The sequence below is a fragment of the Dipteris shenzhenensis genome, chromosome 2, assembly GCF_047967505.1.
Source record: "Dipteris shenzhenensis isolate YYH24624 ecotype China chromosome 2, Dip_SZ_1.0, whole genome shotgun sequence".
Lineage (NCBI taxonomy): Eukaryota > Viridiplantae > Streptophyta > Polypodiopsida > Gleicheniales > Dipteridaceae > Dipteris > Dipteris shenzhenensis.
In genome coordinates this window covers 46,196,450-46,222,110 of record NC_141597.1, presented here as the reverse complement: position 1 = coordinate 46,222,110, position 25,661 = coordinate 46,196,450, and the positions used below count along the sequence as shown (strand labels likewise).

At 45.6% G+C, this 25,661-nt stretch overlaps 1 protein-coding gene across 6 annotated transcripts in view; it reads right to left on the bottom strand.

Annotated features, from left to right (window-relative positions):
• LOC147904850 (SET domain-containing protein) overlaps window positions 1-25,661 on the bottom strand; it is a 158,805-nt gene that overhangs the window by 32,195 nt on the left and 100,949 nt on the right. For all 6 annotated transcript variants that reach the window (XM_087388705.1, XM_087388697.1, XM_087388714.1 and 3 more), the window contains 3 exons: window positions 12,693-12,751; window positions 12,496-12,552; window positions 12,043-12,114 (listed from right to left, as the gene is read on the bottom strand). In XM_087388705.1, the coding sequence (XP_087244831.1) occupies window positions 12,043-12,114; window positions 12,496-12,552; window positions 12,693-12,751 (188 nt within the window). The remainder of the gene's footprint in view (window positions 1-12,042; window positions 12,115-12,495; window positions 12,553-12,692; window positions 12,752-25,661) is intronic.

Genomic DNA, 25,661 nt, shown 5'->3' with positions numbered 1-25,661 from the left:
GTTGATTTAGCTTAGCAAATGGTGCATGTTTTGCCATGGTCTCCCACAAGGGATTTTCAGGCTTTGATCCGACACTGATGTCCGGTCTGGGTTGAAGTTGTAGATTTCCCGCAATGCATGGCTTCACTCTTGCCTAAAAATGCAGCGACTTTAGGCAAAGTGGTTTGCCCAGCACGGCCTAATGGCAATTCAAATTGATTTTACATTCTCTGGGATACTAATAATCCCACACCAGAGTCTTATTCAGTCACAGTGAACAATGTTGACATGGGAAGTGCTTTTTATAAATTGAAAAGGGGCTTATTTGTAGGGGCTTGCTTTGTCTGTAAAAAATTTGGGCACATGGCTTCGCAGTGTTCAATGAGTCAGCATAAAATGCCTCCTGCCACTTTACCTGTTCATATGCCCACTAAGGATGCTCCTACCTCTATTGGAAATAAAAATAAAGGTAATAGACAGCTTTTTGTGAATCAGGATAAAGGCAAAGCTCCAATGGTTTCAAATGGGACTGCTTCTTCCCCTTCGCTTCCTGCTATTCAACCCTCAGCAAAAGGACCGAAACCTCCAATTGATGGATGGCAAAGTCCAAGAAAAGTTATTTCTATTCGACAACCTCCACCCCCTCGCACTTGGAATGGTGCATCTTCTAGTGGAAACTCTCCAAAGGTCAATTCAGGAATTGGGATCACTTAGTCTACAGTAACAGTTAGTAGAACCCTCTTCCTTGAAGAAGAGGTTGCTGCTTTGCTGTCTACTCCTCAGGCAGATGTTTCTTCTCAGGGAAGAGGCCCTGACTCTGAGGTAGAAATGCAGGGTTGATATCCCGAAAGTTGCTGCTGTACATAGCTGTTATTCTCCTATAAATATCTGTAAATATAACTGCTCATATCAAATGATTTACACTTAATGTTCAGGGGATGTGTGACAGTAGGAATGAAATTTGTGTGGCTGTATATCAATAGATTTCAGCCTGATATAGTGGCACTCCAAGAACACAATCAACATGTCTATGCAGGAAAGACAGGTCATTACTGTGGCTATGATATCTTCTATGCTGGGGAGCACTCTTTCTCAGGAGTAGTCTTTCTTATCAAGCATGAGCTTCAGCCAGCTATTGCTTTAAATGACAATCAAGGCAAATGGATTATTCTTCAATGCATCATTCAAGGCGAGGTGTTTGAATTTGCTTCTGTCTATGCACCTCAATCTTCTCGGAATAGATCTCCAATTTGGGATGCCATGCAACAATATCCATGGAGATATCATGCCTTTATCTGTGGGGATTTCAATAATGCTCTGCAACAGGGTGACAATACATCAAGACATACTCATATGTTAACCCCTGAAAGGCATGCATGGTCTCAATTACTGATGCACCTTGATTTGGTAGATCTTTGGAAGGAATTGCAACCTTTGTCACCAGGTTACACTTTCCAACATAATGCCCTTCCCTCTTATCAGGCACGTCTGGTCGTTGGTATAGTGTAGCTCCGCAACAGGATGATGATTTTACATGCAAAATGTGGATTGACTATGCCTTTGTGCATTCAGATCATGCACCTTTATGGTTGAGATTATCTTTTTATGATATGCTAGATGATAGACTGCCATAGCTATTTGCAACATGTTGCTTTCAAGGCCATGGTTACTGAAGCATCTCACTCTCTGTCTTCTTAGAGCCACTTTGATATTGATAATGCATGGGATTCTTTTGTTTCTAAAATGCAAGATGTAATTAGAGGTTATGGCAAGTCTTACATGAAGACTCTGAGGGAAACTGTTGCTCAGGCCAAATTAACTTGTCAAGACCTCACTGAACTCAGTCATCTTCATCCATTGTCATTGCATGAGCAAACAACACTATGCCAAGCTAAACATTGTCTTCAAATCAATGATCATAGGAAACTGGCTAAATGGGAGACTAGAGCAAGACAAAGAGCCTTTACAGATAAAGGCTGCTCTTCCAAACAATTTTTTAAAAGCTTGCATCAGAAGAGATTAAAAACAAACATTTGCAGGGTGCTTCTGCTGATGGTCCATGGACTACATCACGGTCACAGCTTGCTTCTGTTTGTGTACATCATTTCTCTCAACAGTTTGGTTCTGCAGATCCTCTCTTGTAGTAGGTTTTATCTGCAAGAAATTTACTTTTACAGCATGTTTCTCCTATTATTTCCATTACTCAAGCTTTGGAATTGGAGGAACCTTTTACTGAGAGGGAATTGTCAGATGCAATCAAATCCTGTGGAAGATGGAAATCTCGAGGATGGGATGGTCTTACAATTGAGTTTTTTCTAGAATATTGGCCTCTATTGAAGCATACATTGCTGCATATGGTAAACTCTGCTTGGCAAAACCAGGAAATGCCAGACACATGGAAGCGAGGTCTTGTTAAACTCCTTCCAAAAAAGCAAATTTGTGATCTTTGGCTGATTGGAGACCTATCACGCTTATGCCGGTCATTTACAAATTTACTACCAAAATGATTGTTGATCGGTTGAAAGGCTATTTACATGATGGGTTGCATCTTGTGCAATATGGTTTTGTTCCTCGTAGGCATATCACAGATAACATTGCTAATGCTTATGTTGGAATCTAATATGCCAAATATATGCAGCAGGATGTTTTGCTATTGCAAGTTGATATTGCCAAAGCTTTTGATACTGTTAAGTGGGATTTTATTTCATCAACTATGCAGGCCTTGGGATTTGGCCCAAAAATGCAGCAAGTTATCAATTGGTTATATCAAGATAGTAAAGCTGCTTGCATACTTTCAGGGTATATTTCTACAACCTAGACTCTTGGTTGTTCTGTTCGGCAAGGATGTCCCCTCAGTGCTTTACTTTTTGCCATAGCCACTCATCCAATGCTTCAATATATGGACCACCTTTTGGACACTGACATGTTGCATGGATTGGAAATTCCTGGCAGCCGTAGCATGATGATTCTTTCTTTATCCCGAAAAATATTCGGAGCAATCTCTCCATGATTATGCAGGCTCTTTCTACATATGGTTTGGTTGCTGGTCTTCGTGTCAATTTCCAGAAATCAAAATTATTGCCGTTGCATGCTAAAGACTGGCATAGTCTTTTGTGGCCTGGGGAAATTGTTCCAACTTCTCAACTGATTCAACATCTTGGCTATCCTCTAGGTTGGGGGCTTACTCGTTCTCAACAAACTGATTGGGTGCTTACAAAGTTAAGGGCAAAACTTAAATATTGGAAGCTTGCAACTTGGCCATTACATGTTCGTTTGCGAATAACGCAATCCATTTTGATAGCATACATACAATTCTATCTGCCTCTCATCATGTTCACTAAGGCAGATCTAGTTTCCTTTATGTTTGCTATCATGGAGATTTTCTGGTGTTTAAAAAATGGCAAGAAAAGTTTCAGATTACTCTCTATGCATCGTCTCTGCTCTCCAAAGATGCACGGGGGTCTGAATATACTCAATATTCAAATGCATATACTTGCTCACAGGGGGAAAATGATGTTGCAGTTCATGCAAGGGGATCAGCCTTGGGCTTTCATGATTCGCTCTCTTTTGTTGCATATTGATACTTCTACTTTTGGGCATTGGCAGCCTACACAGTGGGATTTCCTATTTGGCTCTATTCAAGGCAAGATCAGAGGTTGTCCTTTTGTCTCTCGTTTGCTTCTTGATTGGAAGCATATTTTATCCCACCTGGAATGGTTGTCGGGAAATTCCTTGAGGGCTGAAAATATTTATTGGTCCAAAGTATTTCACCCTTCTTTGGCTATACAAGAACCCAGGCGTTCTTACTTTATATCTTTCAAAGGCATTTCCTCTGTGGCGGATGTACTTCAGGATGATGGCACTCTTTTATCTTTTTCTATGGCTGCTAGCAAATATGGTTTGGGAGCTCATTATTGTCCTTTATGGCATCAAATTTCAGAAATGCTTCAACCATTCTTGCCGGTACCTCGGTTGGAACTTCAGAATAGGCTTGAGGATTGGACTCTGCATTCTTCTTCCTCTTCAGCCCGTCCTTTGAAGCTCTCACATATCACAGTGCCTTCTCTGTATAACGTGTTATTACTTCCGCCTTGGATTTCTGACAGAGCAAATTCTGTTTGGCATATGGACCGCCCACTAAAGTGGTGGAGAAAGCGGCTGCGTCTCCTTTGGCATTATAAAGCCCCTCTTCAGCAACAGCTTTTCCTTTGGCGAGTCCTACTAGGCATTTTTCCATCTGGGCAGTTACTCGCACATAGACATATTGCTCCGGCTGTTTGCCACAGATGTCTACATTCTGCCGAATCTGTGCTTCACATCTTCTGACACTGTCCACACACTGGTGATTTCCTTGCTCTCATCCGACAGAGGCTTCGAGGGAGATTTCCTACTGTTACATTTGGCAGGTTCTGCTGGTTATTTGGTTTTCATCCAGCTAGACAAGGTTTTAATTTATTTTTTGTTTGGGTGCGCTACTGGGCACTGTGGACTCTATGGATAGACAGAAATCATAGAGTCTTTGGTGATCCTACTTTTCCATCTTTTTGTTTTTTTCAAATGATCTCTGCGGCAATCGTTCTATGATTGCTTTGAGACTCGTTTGATTGATCATGATGTATATACAGCTTATACTGAGATTTTCAGTTGAGTAGTAGTTACTCCAATTTGGAAGTAACTACGAATGTAATTATTTCACATCAATAAAATATTTCTTCTCACAAAAAAAAAAGTGTGTGTGTGAGCTGCGCAGGTGTGTGTGAGAGAGAGTTGCGCACAGGTGAGTGTGTGAGCGAGACGACTTGCTCCACGTTTCCTTTGGATTGTGTGCAGCCTGTTCGGAGCCCTTACCTCTGCTCATGGGAGATTTTGTCACTGTTTCGCCATCCTGTGTGCTCTCTAAAGCCACCTTCAACGCCTCGTTTTTGGTTTCCTCTTAGTTTTTGCCCACTTTGTCAGTGCGTTGGATTAGTGTAAGTTGTTTGTAATGCAGTATTCCTGCAAGCTTTATTGTCGCAACAGGTTTCCGTGCCCTCTTGTCCAAGTCTCGTGCTCTTCTGTCCAAATCCCGTGCCCAGCTGCTAAAGCGTTGCCGCCCTTTTTCTGGTTTCAACCCAACCTGTCTAGTTTGTGTTACTGTTTGGTTACTCCCTCCCTCGCTTGGATATTGCTCCGCTTGTCTATTCCTTTTCAGCTAGCTATCTGCCCCGACTGAATTCTCTATCCAGTCTGTTTATTTCGTCTTAGCTCTCATCCCTCTCTATTTCATAGCTTGTTACCTAACTGCAATTTAAAATTTGAATCTTTCTATTGAATCGACTAGCTTCAATGGCAGAAACAAATAAGTATTATGTAAAGAGGGCGCTCTCTCTAGAACCCGAAAGACAGTCAAGGGAGACTCTGTCCCCCATAGCTCCTTCATCTGAAGATGCTTCCTATGTGTTTGATATGTTGAATGAGGAATTTCAACAAAGTAGAAGAGAATGGATGCTACCTGCTCCGGAACTCACTTACAAAATGAAGTTGCCTTCTCTTGTGCATCCTTTGAAGAAGCTCTCTCAGACTGCAGTCATCATCTTTTTCCTAGGGAAAATACCTTCGGCTAATGATGTGGGACAATGGATGAATTCCCTCCTAGGTGGATGCTATGTGAAAGGAGTTTATTTTGCCTCCCGAGGATTTTATGAAGTTCATCTCTTGGATGCCTTGACAAAACAAAAGATGCTGGAAATGTCCCCTTGATTTTTTGCTCGTCAGATGGTGCACATCATGCCTTGGTCTCCTAATTATGATTATCAAAATCTCATCAAGCAACATTGCCCTGTATGGGTTGAAATGGTTGATTTTCCAGATTACATGAGAACGGAGCTTCCTGGCTTAGCATTGACATTGGGACAAGTGATCTGTCCCCCTCGTCCCACAGGTAATAAAAATCGCTTTCGCATCTTATGGGATACTGATAGACCAACCCCTCCTTCTATTGCTGTTGAGATTAAGGGTGTTAATTTGGGAAAGAAATATTTCACTTTGAAATGGAAAATTTGGAGCTTGTTTCTCTTGTCACAAGTTTGGGCACCTGGCTTCTGAGTGTCCCTCTATCCTTCATCCGCCTCCTCCAGCTGCCATTCCTCGGCCATCTAATAAAGGAGGTCAGAGGACTTATGTGGAAAAGACAAAAGCCAAAGGAGCAAAGCCTTCAGTTCATACAGGGAGCCAAGTCATTTCAGCTCAAAACAAGGATAAAGGAGAGAGCAAGCTAGTGGAAAATAATTCATCCATGAATGAAACCTGCCAAACACCGCAAGTCTGGGTAGGACAAGAAATGGGCTAAAATCCCATAACTATCTCTGAAGAGGCAGTGGAAACGTCCTCGGATCTCATAGTACATAGGACACCTGAAGATGAAATGCTCCTCTGTCTCAACCTCCTGTATGTCACATAGTGTGCATATGCGCGGCGCCGCTCCTTGGGTAGTCGCTCTGCTCTGCCGCTCTCGATGCGAAGTCTGTGTGAAGAGACCCGGAACTGCCCAAGAGAGATCCTCATCGAGTGGGGTAGGTGAATCTGTGTGTATCCTAGTGGGTCAATGAAACCCTTTGCTGTGATATGTAAGAAGTGATCTCTGTAGAAGCTAAGCTTCACTGGGAGTTCACTCGGTTCCAACCAGGCCCAAAAAGTGTGTAGCTATAGTAGATCCTCACAGATAACCTGGTTGACCTCGTGTGATAAGAGGGGACAGAACGGAGCATCCATGCTATACTGGAAGGGAGATAGTCTATCCATGTGGAGCCCCAGTCGCTCAAACCATCTCTCTGTACATGCATACCAGCACCTCTGATCTCCTCCTACTGCAAGTGCCATAGAAGAGGATAGAGCTATCCATGGTAGCCTGCTACGCCCCAAGGTATAATCCCCATATTCCCTAACTCGGTACAGATATGTGATGACCTGAAATGCAGCATCTAGCTGTAAAGGGGGTGACCCAAACTCAGCCTGAATGATCTGGTGAGAAATGGATGACTTACCACGAATCATCCGTGATAGCATGAGAACCTATAGCCGTTCCACACGGGCCCACTCTGTATCCGACAAGTTTGACCCCAACAAGGGCTGCCGTACATCCCCGCTAGGCGATCCAAGGAGTCAAAATGCAACCCCTTGGTGCGTGGATCATGAAAGTGTGAGCCGAAGCACTGCCTCTCTAGCCTGGCCAATGAGGCATACCCTCTACTCAAGCATGCCTGCATCGCGGGTCTCATAGTAAAGCTCGGTCCGGAGAAGATAACCCCAAGATAAGTTTATGATGAAACTATCTCAACAGATGACCCCGCAAATGTGAACTGCTCCTGACGCATGATGGCTCGAGATGTATTGAAGATCATGAGACTCACAAAAGGATTGTAGTGCGTCTAGGTGTCTCTGAAGCCCCACTGCTGAGGAAGACAAGAGAGCCACGTCATCTGCATAGAGAAAAATCTGGATCAGCATGCCCGCAACAGAGCAACCTACACCCCCCTGTGTATGCATCACTGTCTCAAGCTCGTCAATGTAGAGGCCAAACAAGGTAGGCAACAAAGGACACCCTTGTTTGACCCCGATGGTACTCATGATCTCGTCTGTCCACCCGGATCTTGCCCGAACTCTGGCAGAAACTCTCTCGTAAAGTGCCATGACAGCCCCAATGATCTCCTGGTCATAACCCAAGTCCTGTAGGCGCCGTATGAGGCGGGCTCTCAGGACCGTGTCAAATGCCTTGCGAAAATTCACAAAGCAACAATAAACCCTCTGCTTCCGTGACCTCGCCTCCTCGATGATACATCTGAGCGTCAGAATGTGGTCCATGGTTCCATGATCATGTCGGAATCCGGCATGTCCTGCTATTCTGAGTCCTCGACACTCTGCAAGTCTGTTAACCTCAGAGTCAAGTACTGATGCATAAATCTTGGACATGACATGTCCAATCATAATGGTCCTGTAGTTCTCCAAGCTCATGGGATCCCCTGCCTTGTGAATGGGTGAGATAGTGTTAATGGTCCAAGTGTGTGGGAATCCCAAACAAACCGCTTCATTAAAAAGCTTTGCTAAGATCGGGGCTAGGAGGTTAATCCCATATGCAATGAACTCAGTGCATAGTCCCTCATGATCCTTTGTTCGGCCATTATGAAGTTTCATTACAGCATCCTTTACCCCTCCTCTAGTGAAGAGGGTGCCAGATGTGGGACAAGGCATGTGTGAGAGACTAGGGACTGTGGCTGATTTGGGATGTCATAAAGTGTGCGTGCATAATCAAACCAGATCTGGGTGTCAGTGAGTAGCGGAGGGGACCGTCCTTCTAGAAATCTCCGCCAGAAGTCCTTAGAGATGTTACTAAACAAAATGTTCAGTAGCTCCTCTTCGTTTCGACGAACGAAGTCTAGTTTCTTCCTCCGTACTGGTCTACGGTATTCACGTAGCGTATCTGGTGCACTCGGAAGACTATTTTTGGTTTTGAATCTGAGTTGACGGCGTAAGGCCTTACACTCATCATCGTACCAACTATTACAGGGTACAGTTCAGGGGGTGGTGGGCGAGTGGAGCGGGTGGTGTGGGGAAAAGCGTGAATGGCAGCCTCGTGTAGTGAGCGGGTAACAAGGGCAGCACGGTCCTCTAAAAGGGGTATGAAGTCAATATAAGCGAGAAGTATGTACACACGGCCAGAGTAAGAAGGTGAGTGATCCTGATCAAAGTGTATATCGTGGTAAGTGGAGTAAGCACTGAGTGGGGTGGAAGGTGCTGTGCGAAGGGAGGTGGAGATGCGAAAGAAAAGCTATGTATGATCAGCCCCTAGGGGGAGAGGTGCTGCAGTGAAGTCAGTAATGCGAGATGTGAAGACAGGGGATCCCATGATGTAATCAACAACACTGGAGCCCCCCCCATGTGGAAAGCATGTGAAACCACCTGAAGAGGGCCATCTGTCAAGACCATTATAGATAATGAGATCATGTATCCTGCCTAGGTCTAATAGGGCCTGCCCATAGGATGAGAATAGACCTCGCCTGTCAGCCGAAACCCGTAGCATACCTGCCTCCTCAAGGTCAACATCTACCAGTAGAGTGGAATCATCTCTGAAATCAAGAAGTGGTACCTGACGGGCCCTTGTCCTCGCGTTCAAGTCCCCCACTAGAAGGACTTCTCCGCGGCTAGAAAAATCAACGATGGACTGATAAAGTACAGCAAATACATCACCTCAAATATCTCTAGCAAAGTGGGAGGTCTCCGGGGGGAAGTAGCAAACTGTGACAAACATCCTGGCTGTCCATGTGTCGTATCCGGGATCCAAAGAAATCTGGAATGTGTATCTCTCTGCTCTACTGAAATGATCCCCCAAAGTGTGGATCTCAAAAGGACTACAACTCCACCTAAACTTCGAACTCCTCCTGTACCCCTCGTCTCATCTCTGTAGGCAGACTCCCATGTATATCCACTCACTATTGGAAGAGAGCGCTCTGGACTCTGATGTGTCTCTGTATGGAAGACTATGTCGTGGCTTGTATAGGATTCCAAGAAGTTCCCTGGTTCTGACCATAAGGTACCATTACAGTTCCAAATGGTGCAGGACAGGGTCTCGGATATCTGAGTCTCATAGACCCCGCTTCCCTATGTAGGGGAGGGGATAGGTATCCTACGAGGGCCTGTAAGAAGGCGTCCCTCTCGTACCACTGTCCACTTTCCCTCCTTCCAGACCTGATCCTGCTGCTGCAGCAAAGAGCGCCTTTCCTCAACCTGTAGAGGTGTGAGGTCCTCATCCATAGAGATCGCTGGTTAATCTCGAAGGACTGACTTGCGTCGTAGAGCTGAAATTCATGCCTGAGTGTCATGAAATCGTATGATCAGGGGTTGCTCTCGGTTGGGATCTCTCACCACGAGCCATGCCCTCTCTATCCTGTGCTCAGCCCCACCCAGATAGCGGTCACGAATGCAGTCGCATCTACCATCGGTGTAGCCTCAGTGCGTGGGATCCCGCGTACTCTGATGTTGAGAGCCTTACTGGCTCTCTGATGCTGCTCCATGAGGGTAGCCGAAACGGTGACCCTTGCAGGTTCCCATTTGGCCACGTCAACCCATCTGGAAGTCTCCTCAATAGTAGATTGCATGCTCACAATCTGTGCCTCGACCACCAGGGTACTCCCTGGGGCAGTGTGTATGGCTGTGACCTCCTGTCAGAGCTGCATGATATCTTGTCTAAGTCCCTGAATAAGATCCGCCTGCTCCCGAATGGCCCTAGCTTGCTCCTGTATGATGCGGCTCTGCTCCTGGTTGAAGTGGACTTGTTCCCGTGCGAAGCGATCCAGCTCCATCTCACGCTCACGGAAACTATGTATCTCCGTGAGCACGGTCTCACGGGCCTCTGGTGTATCAATCCACCCATGTCCATGCTGAAACTGTGGTGACTGTGGCATGAAAGAGTGGGACCGAGTCCGAAAACTGGACGGTGGCTGAGTGAGGAACAGAGATGACAATGGAATGGATGAGGCAGTCCCAGCGGGGTGTGGGAGTGTGGGCTGACTGAGAGGGAAAGGGGAGAGTGAATCGTAATGCGGCACAGTGTATGACACCTCCGAAGTAGGGGTCATAAGCTGTGCAAGAGCTGTAACAGGAGAAGAGGGAAAGGGAACAACAACCGGCGCCATGGGCATGAGTATGTCACTGATCGTAGATGTAGATGGAGTTGAGACTAGAACTAGAGCTGGGCCTGAAGCGGGGATTGAAGTCGAAGTAGAGACAGAGATAGAGGGAGCTGAGGTTGGAGCTGAAAACGAAGCTGACACTGTAGCGGGAGTTGAGGTTGAGGTAGAAGCTGAGGCGGGTCCTACCTTTGCCTTGCTGTCTACCCCGAGTCCACTTCGGTTGTAATGTGTGTTCACATCCTCCAAATTCAGTTGTGTCGTTTGCTTTTTTTTGTTGTTGTTGTTATTTTCATCTTTCTTGGCTTTGTCCCCCGTTTCTCTTGGGGTGCAGGTGCAGATCTTAGTGTTAGTGTTCAGCCGGGAGCGGGAGCACCGGTTCCCCTCCCATAATGGGAGGCACGTCCAGTGCGAGGTGGTGGAGAAGTAGGGCGGAAGCCTGAAGTGGAGAGGCAGCCAAGAGGTGGAGAAGGAGGAGAGGCTAAGATGGCGAGGATGGTGAGGATTTTTTTTTTTTTTTTTAAAAGGTGGTTGTGGTTTCTTTTTTTTTCTTCTTTGAAGTTCCCACGGGCAAAAAAAAAAAGGTGGCGAGGGGAGTAGAGAAGGGGGGGGCAGTGGATGAGCAGAAAAGAAGGGAGGGAGGTGGCTGAGTGAGGGGGTAGCGGGGAGCGAGGGGCTGAGCGAGGGGTAGCGGGGAGCGAGGGGTGGTTGAGGGGAGTGAGGGGTTAGCAGGGAGCGAGGGGCTGAGAGCTGCGAGGGAGAGCTGAGCGGGAGAGCGTGAGCGTAGAGGCAGTGAGGGAGCATGAGCGAGGGGGCTGAGCATGAGCGTGAGCGAGGGGCTGAGTGAGGGAGCGAGGGCGTGAGCGAGGGGCTGAGCGTGAGTGAGCGAGGGAGCATGAGTGAGCGAGAGAGATAGCAGTAGCAGTGTGGACGGAGGGGCAGAGGCTAGGCGGAGCAGAAGCAACGATGGAGGCTACAGGAGCAGCGATGGAGTGGCTACGGGAGGCTACGAGCAGGCTACAGGAGCAGCAATAGGAGCGTTGGGGAGGATAACACAACCACTTGTTTAGGGGAGAGAAAACTTGAAATTTCCCACTTGTTTAGGGGCTCAAGAGTAGATGCTCCACTTTTCAAAGTGATTGGACAAAGAATTTCCCACAAAATCCCATGAAAAGTGCTCTGATACCAATGCAACAGGACTGCTCCTAACTGACAGTAAACACCCCTAAATTTGGTAGAATGTGCAGGAAAGTTAGAGTGCCAGAAATAAACTCAATGAAACAACAAGATTACACAAAATCCTTTTAATCTGGTGCAAGACAGCCTACAGCTACAATTTGGACTTTCTAGGCATGCACATATGATTGAACATTTTGTAAGTATATGGTGTGTCATGTTGCACCTGCTCTTGAAGTAGCTGGATTTTGGCGTCAGCACAAACATCTTGTTCAAGGGCCTCCTTAGGGAAATGCACCTGAAAATTGTCCCCGCCCCCCCCCCCCCAAAAAAAAACACTAAACGTCACTTAAACTTTAAGGCTCTCGTGATCCTACACCTGATATTTTTCTTACCTCCACAAAGTGTGTTGAAATAGTCATATGGACAGAACTCATTGCAAATAACTATGTTCAAGGAATCTTATGAGGTTGATTTACAAAGCACATTAATTTTCTTCCGTTTAGCATATACTTGCATATGTTTAAGAAGATAATGGTATCACTGCTTCAACATGAAGCGCTGAAAAATTTTGCACCACCACCTATGTGCATATGGGAGCACTCTATTGCACGTCATCTTCCTATTTGTGTATTTACTTCTTAGCTTCATGAATTGATTTCCAAGATAGCCAAATTACCATGAGGTAGTCATCAGGATTATCTTCCACAACAAATCCATAAAGAAAAAGAAGTTCCTGCATAGCCAAGATTACCATCAGTACCTTTAGAGTACACCGAATATAACTTACCCATATTTCCCATAGTCCTGCACTAAGTCTCTAAGAGAAGCTGCACATGCACCACACAGTGCCTCTTTGTAATAGAGAAAGCAAACCTCATTGCCCTTTTTTCCATAGCTAATAAAGATCTCTTTGTCTGCAGGAATAGCCACATCTGATTTTTTTAAACAAAGCAAAAAAAATTATTAAAAGTCATGCTCTTATCAGATGATAAAAATATATATACCTCCATAAGACTAGAATATATCCAATCCTACAAATTAAAACTTTTTATGGTACAAGCAAAAGAACAAAGGAAAGAAGAGAGTTTGTAAGCGACTTCAGAAAAAATTCAGAGTAGAAGACAAGAAAAAAGTAGTAATAACTGAGTAAGCAAAGCTACGCTCATGTTCTCATCAGTACCCAAGCAATAAGCTGCCATCTAGGTTTCAAAAGATTCCAGAATCTCTTTGATAAGCATACAAAAACAAATTATATATTGGAGTTCAAAAACAGAAGGAATAGTCACGTCTGTCCATTCATTAGCAAAGAAAAAAAATTGGCATCCATGCTCTTATTAGATGATGAACATAGAAAACAAATGATATATTGGAGCCCGCTGTCGTGACAACCTCAGCATCAGCCATAGCTTCATCAGCATCATCCGCATCAGCATCAGCCTTGATGTGCCCCTCCAGCCCAATCCCTACCATACCCCCTTTTGCCCCCTTGATGTGCACCTCTCAAATGTCTCCCCCTCCCAGTCCTCTGTCGTTTCCACCTCCCTGCCTGCTCTGATTAAATGTCCCCAGCTTATACTATAGACATGCAGATGTCGGAAACAGGATACTCCTCCCAGCCTTTGCATTCAATGTTACAATTCTGCTGCTGCACACACCCAGCTTGGGTTTCTTTTCAATTTTTGTAATAATTTCTAGATTGTCTTTGCAACATGCAGATGAATGCACCCCATCTCCCTAGAAGGACCGTTACTATTCCTAACTGCTTGCCAGTCTTAACCCTTCCCCCATGCATGTATTAACTTTTTGCCCCTCTTGGTCATTTCACTGATTTATTAACCACATTTTGTCCCTAGACACTTACCCTAGGTGAATGGCTAATAAATTAACCAATATTAATACGCATGGAGGTATACGAGCCTTCTGGTTGTCTTGGACCTTGGTCATCAACAACCTCAACAACTAAATCCTTGAGAAATCCTTTTAAATAGAACATATGTACATTTATATACATTACCATTGCTCTCTCTAAGGACTTTATGTCATCGGACCCATTCGGATCATGCTACATTGTAACCCAAATAACATTCCTTCTTCAAGCATGAGTGTCCTCGATGATAAAGTCCATAGGACATGTCATCTCATAGAATTGAATCTCTATGGACATGATAACATTGAGGTGATCCAAAATCAGGCGATCTAAAGAATGGTCATGACGTATGTTCCTCCTGAAGAGATGAGTGGGATAGAAGAGGTGCATAATGACACAAAGGAAGAGCACAAGTGAAGGCAAAATCAAGGCACCTCCCTACATCAGTGGCAATTAGCCCCTACATCATAGGAACTGGCTAAATCAAAGGAACCTCCCATGTGGGGGCCTTTGCACTTACATCATCACTTATGTCATGGTCTAGACACCTCATAACACTAGGTGTGCTTCTACTACACACACACACACACATCTGACTCCCCTAGATGCACACATGCACCTTAGAGCAAGCCCTTGATCACATTTATCCCAGCGTACCCCCCTTCAAGGGTTTGCCTCATGCTATGTCAAGGATACATCTAGTCACATAGTTTCTCATGCCATCTCATGGTGGTCACACATGCCATCTCATGATGGTCACGGATAAATCTATGGCTAGGATCTCATGCTAGCAAAGGTGCCCAAGGGTCTAGGTTTACAAAAATGGAATAGACCAAACACATATCACATGGCCTACATCATATGGTGACCAGAGGTGATTTATAAAAGACAAAACACATAACATTCTTTTTGGAGTACTACTCCAAGGAGAGAACCTCAAAATTTGACAAAGTGATGATAAATAAAATTTCAAAGACAAAGTGCTCAAAAGGCATAGTCTTTGTCTTCTACCACAAAGTTTGATTCTTCATTTGTTGATGGAGTTCTCTCTTCAACTAGATTTGTCATGTTTTTCTTCTTCTCATTGCAAAATTTCTCTGAATGATTGTTCTTGCCACAATAAATGCAAGGGTTGATTTTATAACAATGCTTCTAAAGATGATTGTTTTTCCCACAATGCTTGCATGCCTTCTACTTGCTCTTTGATGAAAACTTTACTGCAAGTGCTTCTGTGTGCACTTTACCCATTCTTGAAGTGTTCTTTCTCTCCTTCTCTTATAAAGCATTGATGATGCCCTCCAGTGTGAGTTGGGGAAGATTCTTCAAAGTAGTCACAACATAATCATAGTCTTGAGGCATACTCTTCAAGAGCACAACCATAGCATCATCTTCAGTAACTGGAGAGTTGATTGCGGCCAATTGTGTCATAAGACTCCTCAAAGCATTAACATGAGCTGCAACATTGTCTCCATCCATCTTAAGTTCAAAGAAATTTATTTTCAAATTCAACTTAGAAGTATATGAGCTAGCACCAAATAACACATCTAACTTATGCCAAGCCTCAAAAGGGGATTCCAAATCTAAAATGTAATGCACATAATCATCTCCCAAACCTAAATGCAATTATTGCATAAGCTTTCTCTATCCTTTTAGCATCTGCAGGTGTAGTTGAAGAAGAGTCACTTGCCTTCCCTTTACCTTTGGTTGTGGTTGATTCACCTTCTTGAGATGATTGATTCCGTGACTTGACCAAGTCCCACAAATTCTCTTTCATAAGCACAAATTTGATTTTCATTTGCCAAGTGTGAAAACCTTGGCCATTGAACTTGTCAAGCTTAAAGGTAGCCATGAGAGGGTCTTACCTTTATCAGGCAGTGTCTACTCTCTTACAAAATGACTAATCTTGCTCAACAAAGAAATCTCCCTCACCATATAAATGTAGATTGCTAGAGAGAAACTCAGAAAAGCCTAGTTGTTTAGCATATGCATACCCAGTTGGCTTCTCCCAAAGCTTCTTAGCCGGGGTCTTCTTTACCTTGTACTTTGTCCTCCTTGTAGTCTTCTTGAAGTGCTTAGCATTGAAAGAGCATTGAGAGCTTGGCATTTTGACAAGATATCAATGCCAACTGAACTTCAAACTGAAAAAGCATTCTCTGAACTGTAGTTTAGCACCACTTCATACCTCAAGCATCAATTAGCATTTACTTTAGCAGCAAATTTCAAGAACTGTAAAAAATGCTTGCAAAAAACTGAGTAACTTGGAGACTTGATATCTCACTCCATATAACTTTACATTTGGGGCTTTGTGAGCTGGAATGAAGTCCCTATATCAAAGAATAAGCACAGAGGAGGAGCGAAAAATTGCACCACATTGCCCGTGAGAGTCACACCAATGCCGACTGGTCTTTTGCTAAATTCTCAGTAACCACTGGACCAAATGGGCTTAGATTTAACTAGGAGCAAGCTCTTAGCATTGCCTAACTTGTCCTTGAAGGGCAGGTTGTCATTTCTACTGTAGAGGCGGAATTTTGCTAACAGTCGCAGAGGACAGAGAGTGTTGGTACGCACATCAGAGACGATATCTCGGGGAGTGCTTTGAGCCAAAGGTGCGCCCCAAGGGGAAGACACTTCAGTTCAAAGGGTTTGGCAAATGGTGCAATGGATGAAGAGAACGGAGCTTAGCAAAATCTGAAGAGAAAGGAGGAGGGAGCTTCAAAAATGGAGGTGGTGGAGAAGATGATGAGGTGGCACTTTCAAACTGGATTCTCTAGAACCTATAAGCTCTGATACCAAATGAAGAGATGAGTGGGATAGAAGAGGTGCATAATGACACGAAGGAAGAGCACAAGTGAAGGCAAAATCAAGTGTATTGAAATGAAGGGAGAACCTCCCTTATATAGAGTGGAGAGGAAGGTGTCCTAGATCATAGGCACCTCCCCTACATCAATGGCAATCAGCCCCTGCATCATAGGAACTGGCTAAATCAAAGGAGCCTCCCATGTGGGGGCCTTTGCACTTACATCATCACTTATGTCATGGTCTAGACTAGCACCTTAGAGCAAGCCTTTGATCACATTTATCCCAACACCTCCTCTGCTTGGAAGATGTTTATCATGTCAAGTTTTCTCACTTTCTGACATTGTTGCCTCAAAGCTTCCCAATGGCTACATAACGCAAAGCATAGTTTTCAACAACTCAAGCAAGTACTTAATTTGACATCGGTAATGCCTACTAATGACCAAATCTTTCATTTCAGGTCAACCATAGGTGTTCTAATATATAGTCAACAATTCCAATAAAGGACAAGGTTTGAGTATTGCTTATTCTTATTGCACGCAAAAACATTATAGGATAGACACCCACTCTATGGTGACTACAAATCACCACTCAATTAAACCTCATTTTCTTAATAGGCGCTCTTATGCCTCCCCTACTCCCACTCCTAGATGGGCTAAACTCCATGGCCTAGCCTAGGGGTTAGACCTCACCTTGGAGCCTCCAAGAAGAGGAGCTTACTGGAAACGAACCTTGGGAGGTCCCTCGCTGGCCGCCATTCATCATCACCTAATCCCAAAATTTTGCCAGGCTGCTGCTCCTAACTGGTTTTTTCACAGACAGACAAACGAACACAACTTTTCGAGGTTTGCTCAAATCACTTTGAAGTAAAAATGTTATTCCTTGGAAGATAAGATACAGATTTGTCTTCTAAGACATAATCTGCATCGGTTCGTCACCGCAGCATCGCAAGAAAGGGTAGTCCATGTACACTCTTATTTTTTGTTTCTCTAATGAGTGACAGAAAACTAGGGAAGCAGCCTTCTTTGCTGCAACAATAGCATCACCTCTGACTAACACTAGATAGAATGAAGCCTTATAAACAATAGATTCTCCTTCTCAAGAAGGAGAGCAGTGAGCTGAAGCATAGGTTTGAAAGTTGTTGAGCTCAAACTAAACAATCCAACTCCCACTTGAGGAGTTAGTTTACATTCAGATGGAAGAGATGCATAAGAAGCTTAATGGATTCAAAGGAGAAGTGAAGCGCTCCTCAGATTCACAGGTGCAGAAGGAACTAAATGAACAGGACGAAAGGATCAACTCAAAGAAGCTCAAGATTGGAGGACTACCAAACAACTAGAATGTAGCCAAAGATTCTCAAAATGAGATCTTCGAAAAACTCAACAAGCAAAGCTTTACCAGGCATTGATTGGGAAGACATAGCTTTCGATATTGGTCATGAAGAAGCTCATGGAATTCATACTTTCAAAACGAGAGAGCAGATTCTTAGACAATCCAACAAGTTTTTTATTCCAAGAAAAAGGAACTTCCTATTAATGCTTGGAAAAATCAACCATACAAGTCAACTATCTCGAAAGCGCCAACCTAGGGAAAAACAAAAGGTTGACAGAAAGAGAAAACCATCCTGCTTCCCGAGAATCCAGCTCACTATCAAGGGTATCTCAGAGACAGTGGCTAACAACCAGGGAGAGGACTATACAGCCAGCGAATCCCTCGCAGCTTGAAAATGTAGAAAGTGCCTACAAGCCATGCCTTGTAGAACCGCTCCAACCTTTCGCAGTGGTCTCGCTCCGGAATCCGATGACCCGTGCTCCAAAGTGGCGCGCAGAGTATAGATGATGACCTACTAAATAGCAACCAAAGTGGTCACTGGTGGAACACGGTGCTTGCCCATCACTAGGCTTCAACGCACAACCCATATGTTCCATGCCATGATGCTGGCCACTATCTCCCACACACCGTCCTCATGAGAAGGAAGAAGACACCGCTGAGATGGAGGGCAAGTCATTCAGTGAATGCTCTGCCCGTGTAGCTTGTAAGCTGGGAGACCTCACCGATGTGGAAGACATGCCCCCCCTCTGTCACCAGGCCATCATGTCCCAAGTGAAAACTCGGAGAATACTTTGTATCCGGGTCACGAACTAGACTGGATCCCAGCCATATCCTCTACGTGCTCGGGCAGCTCCAAAGGCAATGTCTCCGGGACACCATCCATGCAGTGGTGGCAGTGCCCATCCACCATCATCTGCACCAACTAGGGGCCTATGGGTAGACCCTCGGGGGGGCAATCAACCGAAAGAAATACAAGATCTTCGCTGGTCAAAGCCTAGACCATAGCCACATCCAAAAACAGGCTCTGACCTCCTAGAGCACCTGTTGCTGAAAGCGGTCCAAGCTGATGCCTCCATCTATAGCCGCCGTCTAATCTGTTTCGTGTAGGAGAAAAAGGCCACCTCCACTCTTTGTGTGGCCTACCCTGGACGGCCAGAGCCTACCCTCGATGGCCAGAACCACTCTCCTAGATCCCGCTAGATCTCCCAAAGGAGGCAGCCCTTTCAAAGCTAGAGGCACCACCGGGGGGCATCCTGGTCCAGGATGCTTGGAGGGTCGATAAACCATGCCTTGCCTAGGCAGCCCACCATCCTGATCAATTGCTGCTAATGATGCAAATCCAGGCTCCCATCCATTTTTGGGTTTCTCTATGTCACTGGCTAAAGGATCCCTCCACGCCCTACTCTGACGAAGCTGGCTCGGTTGCTACCTCGCCTAATCATAACCCTTAGAGGGACTGATGTCCTGGAGAACTGACCCACATATCTGCATATAAGTCTGCATTGCTGCCCTCCATGTCTCAGGGATGGCTGCATCTCTCTCTCTCTCATCTGTTGTCCTACTCCTTGGAGATGGGAGAGAGCGCCTTTGCATTCGAGGGGAGCCTACTCCATGTCCCAAAGGAGCTGGTTGGGCAGTCTCTCATTGAGCCCATCCTATATGTGTCTACTGCCCAAGCATACATCCATCTTGTCGAACCTCCAGGTGCCAAATAAGTTGTTGACAATTGAACTCCTCTTTGTAGTAGTGAGGTGGGGCCAGATGAGTCCTCCCTGCCAATCTCTGCCACACCCAAAAAAGGCTCCGCATCCCTTAACCGTGAAGAGGGCCTCTAAGAAAAGCCATCGGTGAGACTGTTGCCATTGACCGCCTATGTGTGGGGTGTTCCTAAGAAGCCCCCTCTATAGAAGGAGCTTCCAGGCCTCTAACCTTGGAGTGAGTCACGTACCACTAGTTTGCCCAAAAGGGCCCCGCTCTGCATCTCTGGATCAATGATGCCTAAGTCTCCTCATGCATGCGGTATAATCATTGTCTACCAATTAACTTGGGTTATGGTGTTCCTCGTGCCATCCAAACCAGCCCGCACCAGGCGCCTGAGCTGCCCCATGTAGCCCCCATCACAACACCAGTAGGAGGCCATGTACCAAGCCGTGGCTAGAAGGACCTAGTTGACCACTAGAGACTTACTTGCCATGGAGATTTTGGCCAAGCTTCTATACATAAGCTTCCTCTGGACACTCTCTAGAACTGGGCCAATCTGATTACCCTGCTGAAATTCAATCCCTACCTAGCATCCCAGAATTCACGCTGTCTATCCCCCTGGAATCCACTAAAAACCAAAGGCAGCCCCTCAGTCTCAAACTGGACCTTCTCTACCCCTGTGAAGAAGCCAATCCGTGGTCCAGTTGATATGAGCTCCAGAGACCTCGCACTAGATGGCTAAGGCTTCTCTAACTACCTCAAGGCTCGCTACCGATCCCTCCACGTTCAAGGCCATGTCATCTATGAACTCTAAATCCAAAAGCTCATGCTCCTGCCAGATCGAAAGCCTCATCTCAGACAGTCTAGCAACGTGGGAACGTAGGAAGTAGCGTAACACCTCGGCTATGAAGAGGAAGGGGGTGAGGGCACCCCTATCGTACCGATCGAGCGAGAAAGAAAGAAAGAAAGAAAGTTTATTAAAGTCTTCGGAAGACCGATGGGTCTATGAGACTATGAAAATCATGGTACAAACGAGCTATGAGGGTGGAGCTACTAAACGAGCATCCACACCGATGCAGAATGCAAAAAATGCAGAATGGTAGTACTAAGTACTAAGTACAACATAGTCATGACAGTGTATCAATCTCATCATCATCATCATCATCAGAACATCAAGGTGGATAAGGCAATGGAGGCATGAAATCCGCGATAGAGGGTTGTCGACCACTCACAGATGTGGCCTTGTCACGTCTCCTCGTCATAGCTCTGCGCCTAACAAGGGCTACTATAACCCCTGTCAACCGGGCCCCGATTCTAAACAGGGAGGGGCTATCCCCAAGTGTAATTTGCGCGTCAATCCTCTGTCTAAGCTGTCAAGTCACTCGCTCTAGGTCACAATCATGTCGAGGCCTCTTCTCATGGGGGTCCATGTGATCTGGCTGGAAGAACTCCGTGATAGAGCTCTGAGAGGGATCTGCAAAGGAAGAATTCTACTCCTGTCTCCGTGATCGAAGTATCCTCTCGCGGTGCCTGAGTACCTCATGAATGATGCCTGCCAAGCATCTTTGGTCTGGATAGGGGGACTAAACCCCATAGCTATCTCTGAAGAGGCAGTAGAAACACCCTTGGATCTCATAGTAAACAGGGCACCTCAAGATGAAGTGCTCCTCCGTCTCAACCTCCTCCATGTCACATAATGTGCATATGCGCCTCTCCTTGGGTAGGCACTCTGCTCTGCCGCTCTCGATACAAAGTCTATGTGAAGAGACCCGGAACTGCTCAATAGAGATCCTCGGTAAGTGGGGTAAGTGGATCTGCGTGTATCCTGGTGGGTCAATGAAACCCTCCTTTGTGATATGTAAGCAATGATCCTGTCGAAGCTAAGATTCACAGGAGTTCGGTCGATCCCAACCAGGTCCAGAATGTGTGTAGCTGTAAGAGAACCTCATGGATTCCTTGGTTGACCTCGTGTGACAAGAGGGGAGAAAACGGAGCATCCATATTGTACTAGAAGGGAGGGAGTCTATCCATGTGAAGCCCCAGTTGCTCAAACCATCTCTCTGTTCGTGCATACTAGCATCTCTGGTCACCTCTGGCTGAAAGTGCCATAGAGGAGGACAATATTAGCCATGGTAGCCTGCTGCGCCCAGAACAGTAATCCCCATACTCCTTGACTCGGTATAGATACGTGATGACCTGAAACGCAGCATGTAGCTGTAATGGGGATGACCCAAACTCAGCCTGAATGATCTAGTGAGGAATGGATGGCTTACCGCGAATCATCCGCGATATCATCCGCGATACCATAAGAACCTATAGCCACTCCACACGAGCCCCCTCTATATCCGACAAGTCTGGCCGCCAGCAAGGGCTGCCATACATTCCCCCCTAGGCGGACCAAGGAGTCAAAAAGCAACCCCTTGGTCCATGGATCCTAAAAGTGCGAGCCAAAGCACTATCTCTCTAGTTTGACCGATGAAGCGTATCCTCTACCCAAGCGATCCTGCATCGCGGGTCTCATAGTGAAGAGGGATCCGGAGAAGACAACCCCAAGATATGTGTATGATGAAACTATCTCAACACATGACACATCAAAGGTGAACTGCTCCTGGTGCATGACGGCTCAAGATATATTGAAGATCATAACCTTGGTTTTACCAAGGTTGACCTTCAAATCATGAGACTCACAGAAAAATTGTAGTGCGTCAAGGTGTCTCTGGAGCTCCTCTGCTAAGGAAGACAAAAGTGCCACATCATTTGCATATAGCAATATCCGGATCAGTGTGCTAGCAAGAGAGCATCCATCTCCCCCCCAAGTGTCTGCATCACTATCTCGAGCTCGTCAATGTAGAGGCCAAATAGGGTAGGTGATAAAGGACGCCCTTGTTTGACCCCAATAGTGCTCATAATCTTGTCTGTCCACCCAAAACCTACCCGGACTCTACTTGAGACTCTTGTAAAGTGCCATGACAGCCCAAATGATGTCATGGTCATAACTCAAACCCTATAGGCGCCAAAGGAGGCAGGCTCTTGGAACCATATCAAATGCTTTGCGGAAATCCACAAAGCAACAGTAAACCCTCTGCTTCAGTGCCCTTGCCTCCTCGATGATACACCTGAGCGTGAGAATGTAATCCCTGGTTCCATGATCACGTCGGAATCCAGCCCGTCCTACTGCTCTAAGTCCTCAACACTCTGCAAATTTGTTGACCTCGGGATCAAGCATTGATGCATAAATCTTGGACATGACATGTCCAATCATAATGGTCCTGTAATTCTCTGGGCTCATGGAATCCCCTGCCTTGTGGATGGGTAAAATAGTGTTAATAGTCCAGGTGCGTGGAAACCCCAAACAAACAGCTTCATTAAAGAGCTTTGCTAAGATCGGGGATAGGAGGTTAATCCCATATGCAATGAGCTCAATGATAGTCCCTCATGATCCTTCGCTCAGCCATTATGAAGTTTCATTACGGCATCCTTCACTCCCATTTAGTGAAGAGGGTGTAGGATGTGGGGCGTGGCATATATAATAGGTCAAGGACTGGCTGATTTGGAAAGTCATATAGTGTGCGTGCATAATTATACCAGGCCTGAGTGTCAATGAGTAGTGAGGGGGACTGACCCTTTAGAAATCTCCGCCAAAAGTCCTTAGAGTTGTTACTAAACAAAATGTTCAGTACTAAACAAAACACGCACTTTTTTTTTTTTTGAAATTTTATATTTCTGTGTGGGAAACCCCAAAAAGGGGTAAAAAGCCACCAATAAGTACAAAGTAAAAATTTACAAGTAAAGCCTCAGAGTAAAAGTCATGAGGCAGCCAAGTAAAAAGTTACAAAATTCAAACCGGAGGAGGATCAAAGGCAGCATCCTCCAGTTTCAAATTGTTGCTTTCTAAAAATTGACGCAGTGAAGAAACTGCACCATCAATAAAAACCACATGTTTTTTGCCCTTGTGATTCTTCTTTATATAAGCTGGGAGCCTGAATTTTTTAATCACAGGGTAAAAAACCTATTGCAACATAGGATGAAAAGACTCCACAGAAAAAGAGACATCTGCATCTTGAGAAAGAGACTTTGGCATAGTCATCACAGGCAAAGGAACTGGAGCAATGTCTGCACTCTCTGACGAAGGAGCTGCATCGGATAAATCAGGGCTGATCATATTAGCTTCACTTTGAGTATCAACCAGACAAATAGCAAGCACATCATCTTGTATAATGCCCTCATCAAGGGGCACATCCATATCCTGAGGAGAAAGAGGTTGGTGATGCTCAATAGGATTCCGATCCTGAACTTTCGTAGCAGCAAAAAGATTGGCCTATGACTTATCTACCTTTCTCCAATAGTGCTTCGGAACAGTAAGGAAGGCTTCTCTAGTGAAGCCATAGCAGAAACTGGAGGAGACGGGAGAATAGTCTTGATAGCTGGGGAAGGAGCAGGAGTGGTCTTGGAAGCAGAAGAGCAATCACGTGCAAAGTGACCAACCTGGCGGCACCGATAACATGCTGTAGGAAAAGAGGCAAAATGCAACCTGATTCGCATCGGATGAGCAAATCCCAAATCAAGATCCAGAGTACAAGGCACGGGCTGCATCGTATCCCATAGAACACAAAGTCGAACATCTCGAGTCGCCTGCAGGAACTCCTATCTCGGAATATGCAGAGGCGTCCCCAAAAAAGCTGCAAGGGTAGGAAGATGCTGAAGAAGAGGCACAAGCAGTGCTTTGAGGGTAATCCAAACCGGACACCAACACGGCTAACAAGACTCTCCACCACCTCAGTCGTAGGACACTGGGCGTAATAAAACCCTTTGCCCATTTAGACAAAGGAAGAAATAATAGAGAGAGAGAGAGAGAGAGAGAGAGAGAGAGAAGGCTTCGCCTCTGTGACCACCGATAAGCACGTGACTAGAGCTCCCTGCATAGAGAGCTGAAATCCCCCAGATCCATCGGTCTGAAAAGCCCAATTTGTGCATGGTGCCCTCCAAGAAGGACCACTCCACCCTATTCTTGAAGTTCAAGAGAAGGATAGCTAGAGGCTAACGTTCCTGTAGGGCCCAATCTACTGCCTCCCAAAAGGTGAAGATGTTGTCCAAGATACTACACTCTTGAACAAAGCTGGTTTGTGTATAGTGAATGATATCGGAGAGATGGGGGGGATGAAGCCGCAAGCTCAAGATCTTGGCTTAGTGTGCGGTATCCAAAAGGATGATCGGTCTCCACTGGTGGATGTCTGACTTGTCTCCACCCTTCGGGATCAAGAAAATCCAGCCCCAACTCAGTGAGTGAGGAAGTGATCCGGAGCCAAATATCTCCTGACAATAAACTCCCACAAAACTCCGAAGGAAAACCGGAGATAGGCCATCCTCCCTAGGGCACTTTTGAGGTGAGAGGGCCTTGATGGCCTCCCATAGCTCGTGATTTGAACAGTGCCTCTAGCTGTCTGCTCAAGCTCAATGAGAACACTGTTGGAACCAGATCCCATACTGCCTCTCGGGCTACAAGGACCGTATAGGAGACTCCTCCTTGGACTGGAACAACTACCGGTAGTAGAAGTCTGTGGTCATCTCGAGAATCTCCTGGGGGTCCGTGTGCATCCGTCCCTGTCATCCCTCAGTCGCTAGAGGTCCGTTCCAGCTGGGTTCCGCGGTCTGAAATAACTACCTAGTCATCATGTCTCCTTGCATGGCATGGAAAAAGTGGTACAAAAACTCGGCTTACCGGACATTTGTGCCCTGAAGATCAAGCCTCGCGCTCTCAAAACGTCCACTGAGATACCAATGTAACATGCAACGATAATCTGATCGTGTAATTCACAGCAAGACCTTCTTTAAACCTTTAGCGAGGAATGAGCATTGTTTACCATAGAGAGAGAAAGGAGATGAGGGTAGAGAGAGGATAGAGTCGACAACTGATTGGGTCCCTGTACCCACATAGGGCCCCCTCCCCCAATCAGGGGAGAATTTGCTTTATACTTGGAGAACTGAGAAATACAAAGAACACTCTTTGAGAGAGCACGGAACGCGCTTTTGAAGAGCTCACTGTGCACACGTATAGTAGACCCAAGGACTTGAGAGGCAATGCCAACCAATACCGAGACCTTGATGCTGTCCACACTGATGATGTAGGACGCTTCTACAAGGCAAGG